The following is an 8040-nucleotide window of genomic DNA, read 5'->3' on the forward strand; positions in this document are numbered from 1 at the left end:
AGTCTGCTCACCCTCCCCATTTGGAACGTGGAAAGGGTCATCCTCAGATACGAAGTGGATGCTCCTCTGCTGGGTTAGCAAGATACGGTCAAGTTTCTCATTGACATTCTTGAGGTCTTTCTTGTACTTCTCCTCAGACCCAGCGTCGCCGCGAACTGTGCGGTCATAATCCTCATTGTAGTTGCCGTCAGACTAGGCGAAATTCTCAACTAGTTGCCAACCTTCATCTACGTCCTTGTTCAGGAAGTTACCGTTAGAAGCAGTGTCAAGCAGCATGCATATCTTTGGTAGTACACCATGGTAGAGAGTGCTCAGCAGTGACTCGTTGTTAAAACCATGGTGTGGAAACTGGCTGTGGTAACCCTTGAAACGCTCCCAGGCTTCACAGAATGATTCAGAGCTCTTCTGAGTGAAGCTAGAAATCTCATTGGTAAGACGTGCTGTTCTGGAATTGGAGAAGAACTTGACCAAAAATGCTTTCTTGCAACCATCCCGGGTGGTGATTGATCCCTTGGGAAGGTTTTTCTCCCATTGATGAGCTTTGCCTCCCAAGGAGAACGGGAAGAGGCGCAACTTGTACAGACGCCATTGATCTTTGTGAGACTGCACAGACGGTCAAACTCATCCAAATGGTCCAGCGGATCCTCCATAGGCAACCCATGGAACTTGTTCCCTTGGATCATGGAGATCAGACTGCCTTTGATTTCGAAGTTGTTGTTCTGCACGGCGGGAGGGACGATTCCAGCACACTGAGTGTGAGTGTTCGGTGCATCCCCAGCACCAATGTTTCGCGGTCCCGGATGTGGTCCATTCGGTTGTTCCATTGTGATGGGTGCGGGATGATCAGTGAGTTGACGAGCTTGTCGTGGTCTTTGTAACCGGTTGATATCGTCGATCGCAGGAAGGAGGTTCTGATGTCCTCTTGATCTGGTGTGCATACAACGTTGCAATCAACAGGTTCCTGAGATGCAAAACAAACAAGCAGACAACCAAAACAAGTAAGTACTCAGAATGATAAGTGGGATAGAACTTAATCTTGCAAAACTTGAAATCTTAAATGTAACAAAACAATTCCCAAATGGCAACGACGCCAAATTGATACTAGGATTTTTGTGTGTCTCCTAGTAGGTTAAATTAACCTTATGCAGTTGTAGTACTTAAGGTGTCAATCCAAATGGGATGTTGCTACCACTGAAGATGCAATCAAGAAATCAAAAGTTAAGCCAATTCAAAAAGAGTGTTTTTATGTCTAACAATCCTAGAGTGATCAGAATGCAAAACGGAAGTGAGTCACAGAACTAGAAACAAAAATGTATGACAAGAAGCGAACAAGAATAAGTGGAACCAAAAACGATTCTAAGCATGAACAAACGAAACAGTCTCAGGAATGTAATATCAATCAAAAAGATAAAAGTCCTAAGGATGGGAGTAATTGATGTCAGTGGAGTCTCCTAGTCTACAGAGTGTTTAACATACGACAAGCAAACTATCCCTAAACAATGAACATCACAACTTAGCTAATNCCTTCTTCTGGATGTTGCACTGCACTCAAGACTTAGTACCACCATGCCTTGAACTTCTTTTGATCTCTCCATCACTAAATCCTTGAGGAATTTCTGGTAGTGGGGAACAAGTGCGAATGCGTCCAGCAATGGCATCCTCAACTTAATCTCCTTGACTTGTTTTTCGAACAAGGCTTTGTAATTCTCAGTAAGCTGCTTCTTGAACCTCACTGGAAATGGTAGAGGAGGCTTGTACGATGGAGGGATGAACCTTGCAGGTCTGTTATCAAAAACAACAGGCTCCTTAACAGCTTCAGCTTCGGACTGCCTCACTGGTTCAACCGGGTCTTTGACTGCTTCAACTGGGTTCTCCATCTGAACGTCATCCTGACCAAAATCCTCCCCATCTAATTTCTCACTGTCCTCAGTGATGTCTGGAACTCCTTGCCTGGGAGGCAATGTTTTCCCACTTCTCAGTGTAATGGCATTGGCGAACTCCTTGGGGTTCTGAACAGCCTTACCTTGGAATTGGCCAGGCTTTGGTGCAGAAATAGAAGCGGATTGGCCTTCCATGTACCTTATCTTCGAATTCAGAGCTTCAAATTTGACGTTCAGATCATTGTAGGAACATTCCATCCTCTGACTAAGGTCAACAAACTTCTTAGCAGTATCCATAGAACCGCTAGCTTGACCCTGAAGAAGTTGTTGCATCATTTGCTTCATTTCTTGATCTGGGGCTGTAGTAGGCTGAACTTGTTGAGGGCGGAATCCTGGTGGTGGTCCTGAAGGAGCTTAGTAACCCTGCTGGAACTGCTGCTTTGGGGCGAATCCCGGATTGTAAGGCACAAAAGGTTTTTGTTGACCTTGCTGTTGTTGTTGAGGCGGGTACACCTGATCTTGTGGATTAGCAACATTATTAATTCGATAAGACAAATTGGGGTTCGTCTTATATGGGTTGTAACCTTTGTTGTATCCACCCTGATTCTGGACATAGCTGATCTCCTTAGTCTGCTCACCCTCCCCATCTGGAACATGGAAAGGGTCATCCTCAGATACGAAGTGGATGCTCCTCTGCTGGGTTAGCAAGATACGGTCAAGTTTCTCATTGACATTCTTGAGGTCTTTCTTGTACTTCTCCTCAGACCCAGCGTCGCCGCGAACTGTGCGGTCATAATCCTCATTGTAGTTGCCGTCAGACTAGGCGAAATTCTCAACTAGTTGCCAACCTTCATCTACGTCCTTGTTCAGGAAGTTACCGTTAGAAGCAGTGTCAAGCAGCATGCATATCTTTGGTAGTACACCATGGTAGAGAGTGCTCAGCAGTGACTCGTTGTTAAAACCATGGTGTGGAAACTGGCTGTGGTAACCCTTGAAACGCTCCCAGGCTTCACAGAATGATTCAGAGCTCTTCTGAGTGAAGCTAGAAATCTCATTGGTAAGACGTGCTGTTCTGGAATTGGAGAAGAACTTGACCAAAAATGCTTTCTTGCAACCATCCCGGGTGGTGATTGATCCCTTGGGAAGGTTTTTCTCCCATTGATGAGCTTTGCCTCCCAAGGAGAACGGGAAGAGGCGCAACTTGTACAGACGCCATTGATCTTTGTGAGACTGCACAGACGGTCAAACTCATCCAAATGGTCCAGCGGATCCTCCATAGGCAACCCATGGAACTTGTTCCCTTGGATCATGGAGATCAGACTGCCTTTGATTTCGAAGTTGTTGTTCTGCACGGCGGGAGGGACGATTCCAGCACACTGAGTGTGAGTGTTCGGTGCATCCCCAGCACCAATGTTTCGCGGTCCCGGATGTGGTCCATTCGGTTGTTCCATTGTGATGGGTGCGGGATGATCAGTGAGTTGACGAGCTTGTCGTGGTCTTTGTAACCGGTTGATATCGTCGATCGCAGGAAGGAGGTTCTGATGTCCTCTTGATCTGGTGTGCATACAACGTTGCAATCAACAGGTTCCTGAGATGCAAAACAAACAAGCAGACAACCAAAACAAGTAAGTACTCAGAATGATAAGTGGGATAGAACTTAATCTTGCAAAACTTGAAATCTTAAATGTAACAAAACAATTCCCAAATGGCAACGACGCCAAATTGATACTAGGATTTTTGTGTGTCTCCTAGTAGGTTAAATTAACCTTATGCAGTTGTAGTACTTAAGGTGTCAATCCAAATGGGATGTTGCTACCACTGAAGATGCAATCAAGAAATCAAAAGTTAAGCCAATTCAAAAAGAGTGTTTTTATGTCTAACAATCCTAGAGTGATCAGAATGCAAAACGGAAGTGAGTCACAGAACTAGAAACAAAAATGTATGACAAGAAGCGAACAAGAATAAGTGGAACCAAAAACGATTCTAAGCATGAACAAACGAAACAGTCTCAGGAATGTAATATCAATCAAAAAGATAAAAGTCCTAAGGATGGGAGTAATTGATGTCAGTGGAGTCTCCTAGTCTACAGAGTGTTTAACATACGACAAGCAAACTATCCCTAAACAATGAACATCACAACTTAGCTAATTCAATCTCTTGGCAAAAGCTACTTAGACTCAACCACTTCCATACCTAGCTCTTGCTAGAGAAACATGATCAAGCATGGCATGAAAAACAAGTTCTTTCACGTCAACAAACATCCTAGACAACTAATCTCTTAGGCTAGGAACGTATGTCTCTGGCACTAGTTGGTCAGACATTTCATCAAACACCTNCATAATGAAGTCGACGCCTAGATTGAGATCAATCTTGCCATTTCTGACAACAATGATGGCTCCAGCAGTCGCCAGGAACGGTCTTCCTAAGATCAAAGGATCTTTCGGTTCTTCATCCATCTCTAGAACCACAAAGTCGGTTGGCACTTCCACGTCTCNTGGAAATCATCACCAAAGACAGAAATCCAGAAAATATTGAACAAAGCATAATAAGATAGACAAGAATGAGATGAACAACATTGCAGAAGAAATCAAAAGCAAAAACAAAATGGATTAAAAGATGTCTGGATACAAAGTCTCAAACGTTTTAGGTGGCTAGGTAGAACCTTTAGAACAAAGCGAGAATAAAAGATAAGATGTCCCCATACCAAGACTTAACAAAATGTATATATAGTAAAAACGTGTGAATCCCTAAAACTTAAAACGACAAGATAGAGCGTCGGTTCGGGAATCTCCTGAAGCGTGTAAAACCAAACATGTGCACTCGAGTCGCGTGTCGTCTCTCCCTGGGGGGCGGTCGAGTGGAACGGATCGAGTCGAGCTGGGTCGAGTAGAGATGATACGACTCGAGCTGGGTGTATATGTATCCACTAAAACGATGATAACTCTTGAACCATGCTTCCGATTGACTTGAAATAAACGGCATTTAAAGATGACTCAATTCTCTACAGCTTTGATGAAGACGTCAAAAGCTGAATCCCCCGACCGGTGGCTCGAGTGATGGCTCGATTGGTGCCACTGAGAGTGGCTCGATTGTGGAGGTTGAGGATGGCTCGATTGCGGAGGTTGAGGATGGCTTGATTGCGGCGGTTGAGGATGGCTCGATTGTGGAGGTTGAGGATGGCTCGATTGCGGCGGTTGAGAGTGGCTCGATCGTCTGTGTCTCCGACGTCTCCTAAACACCTGAAATACTTCGAAATGTACAATGTATGCAAGGATGATGCAAAAACTTCCTAAATATGCAAAGTGTATAAAAGAGGTTCTAAAATGATGCAAAACGACTAGTTATCCTAGCTAAATGCATAACAAATACATGCTAAGGAGATGCAAAATATAGACATATCAAATGATCAACAGGAAGTGGACCATGAAGACGTAAATCATGACAACCAAGAAGAGGAAGAAAACGAAGACAATCATGAAGATGATGTGAACAATGAGAACCAAGTTCAGGGTCAACAAGTCGCAGTTCAACCCTTGGTAACTAGGTCTGGTCGTGTGATAACAAAACCACGTTATCTCAATGAATATGTTTTATTCGCAGAAGCAGAGAGTTGCAGTCTGTTCTTAACAATAGATGGAGAACCGGAGAACTACTTTGAAGCTGGGAAAATTAAAGAATGGATCGATGTTATGAAGGCTGAAATAGACTCGATTATAAGGAACAATACATGGGAACTTGTAGAAAAACCGGTCGGCATGAAACCTATAGGAGTTAGGTGGGTTTATAAACTCAAAAGAAAAGCTGATGGTTCGGTGAACAAGTATAAGGCGAGGTTAGTTGCAAAAGGATATGTGCAACAACAAGGTACAGACTTCAACGAGGTGTTTGCTCCGGTAGCAAGAGTCGAAACTATAAGGCTACTGATAGCACTTGCAGCAACAAGAGGTTGGGAGATTCACCACTTAGACGTGAAGACAGCTTTCCTCAATAGTGAGCTAAAAGAAGAGGTCTATGTTACTCAACCTAAGGGGTTCGAGAAAAAAAGGAGAAGAGGATCGAGTGTATAAGCTTCATAAAGCCTTATACGGACTGCGTCAAGCTCCTAGAGCCTGGAATACAAAGCTTGATCAAGTTCTAAAAGAAATGAGCATCAAGAAGTGTGTCAAGGAACCGACGGTGTATCGTAAGAAGGAGGAGAATGATTTTCTGGTTGTTGCTATCTATGTTGATGATCTGTTTGTAACAGGGACTTCACTCAGGATCATCAAACAATTTAAGGAAGACATGTCAAGGAGGTTTGAGATGTCAGATTTGGGAAAATTAACTTACTATCTTGGTATAGAAGTTATTCAAGGAATGGATGGAATAAGGATCAAGCAAGAGAGATATGCACAAGGAATTCTTACTGATGCAGGGATGGGTTCCTGCAACTCAACTTATGAACCGATGGAGCCTGGACTGAGTTTGTCAAAAGCAGAGAAAGAGAAAGAGATTGATGCTACAAGATACAGAAGAACTATAGGATGCCTAAGATATCTTCTGCATACAAGACCAGATTTGTCCTTTTCAGTTGGAGTTCTTAGCCGTTATATGCAGAGTCCGAGAGTGTCACATAGGCAAGCAATCAAGCATGTTCTGAGGTATTTGAAAGGAACTATGAGTTTTGGTTTATTCTTTAAGAGGGATGGATCAAGAAGAGTTACGGGGTACAGTGACAGCAGTCACAACATTGACATTGACAATGGAAGGAGCACCACAGGTCATGTTTTCTACTATGGTTCATCGCCTATTACTTGGACAACGCAGAAATAGCCGACTGTGGCGTTGTCGTCGTGCGAAGCAGAGTTCATGGCCGCTATGGAAGCTGCCAAACAGGCTATATGGCTAAAAGAATTGTTGAGCGAGATACTAAGCGTGAAAGGAGAGAAGATCCTGCTTAGAATTGATAATGAATCAGCCATAGCTTTTACGAAGAACCCAGTCTTTCCCGGGAGAACAAAGCATATGCTTGCCAAGTACCATTTTATTCGAGAGTGTGTAGAGAATGATCAAATTGAAGTTGATCATGTGCCAGGAAAGGAGCAGAAGGCCGACATACTTACAAAACCTTTAGGTCGGATTAAGTTCAAAGAAATGAGGAGTTTGCTCGGAGTTGAGGAGATCAAGCTTCCTGGAGTTCATGTTGGAATTACGGGGGAGAATGTTGGATAATTCCAACTTGTGTTAGAAGTTATCTCATTAAGAAGGTGCCTAAGGAGATAAGAGATAAGAATGCATAAACAAGATTTAGATAAGGAGAAGCTTATTTAGATAAGGCTTTATGTTGTAATCCTATTAGAATTAGGAGTTGTCTAATTCATTATATATAGAGAGGTCAATGGAGAGGTGTTCCGTGTGACTTGAGAGAGATTTAGTTTTTGAGAAGTTTTCTAAATCTATAAGAAAAGGTGTTCTTACTTTCAAGCTTTCAATCTTATACATACAAGGAGTTCCGACAAAACGACTCCACAAGAAGAAAGAAAGAAGAGGAGATGTTTGAAAGCTTGGAGGTTCTCAAATTCAAATCTAAAAACAGTAGGACAAAGTCAACAAGTATGAAACAACGTTTTAATGTTGAAAATGCAGAAACCTCCATATTTCTATGTTATGAAAACTTTTGGACTAGTGGAAAGAGACATGTTCATACATAAAGCACGTTATATTTACAACTAAAATGAGACACTATCATTGCAATAGCATTGCTATTATGGGTTGAAAATGAATTTATAGCAATATAAAATCTACCTTAAACAGAATTACATATCTCCCGAAAGCCTCATATTCATAGAATCATATTCTTGGTACACATAGACACTACAATACAATTCTTAATATATAATGGAGAGAATGATAACGTAAACTAAGCCTAACAGTTACAAGATCTCTCTCAACATTAAGACATAACCATGCAAACTGCCTAGAAAAAGTCTTTTATGGCATTACACTAGATAAAATACCAACACAGCTATCATAACAAGCGCCCAAACAACGACGTCCCACCGCGCTCGGTTTATAGACTTAATCGAGTATATACCGATAAAGCAATTTGACATGGATATGTTGTTTTCTTCTCCAGTGTCATTTTGTAATGGCAGTTTCTGTAGCAATGATTGCATTTGTT

The 8040-nt window shown here is 42.4% G+C and overlaps 3 protein-coding genes across 3 annotated transcripts in view; 2 read left to right on the plus strand and 1 right to left on the minus strand.

Annotated features, from left to right (window-relative positions):
• On the plus strand, window positions 5261-5947 carry LOC109132476 (uncharacterized mitochondrial protein AtMg00820-like). The gene has a single exon (XM_019244099.1). It carries the CDS (start codon window positions 5261-5263, stop codon window positions 5945-5947), a length of 687 nt encoding a protein of 228 aa, XP_019099644.1.
• On the plus strand, window positions 6024-6692 carry LOC109132477 (uncharacterized mitochondrial protein AtMg00810-like). The gene has a single exon (XM_019244100.1). The coding sequence runs from the start codon at window positions 6024-6026 to the stop codon at window positions 6690-6692; it is 669 nt and encodes a 222-aa protein (XP_019099645.1).
• The window catches only part of LOC104783749 (NAC domain-containing protein 60-like), a 4403-nt gene continuing 4024 nt past the window's right edge, over window positions 7662-8040 (minus strand). Inside the window, exon 4 of the mRNA XM_019244101.1 lies at window positions 7662-8032. Within this exon, the coding sequence (XP_019099646.1) occupies window positions 7859-8032 (174 nt within the window). The 3' untranslated portion in view covers window positions 7662-7858. The remainder of the gene's footprint in view (window positions 8033-8040) is intronic.

This window comes from Camelina sativa, chromosome 4, assembly GCF_000633955.1.
Source record: "Camelina sativa cultivar DH55 chromosome 4, Cs, whole genome shotgun sequence".
NCBI classification, from domain to species: domain Eukaryota; kingdom Viridiplantae; phylum Streptophyta; class Magnoliopsida; order Brassicales; family Brassicaceae; genus Camelina; species Camelina sativa.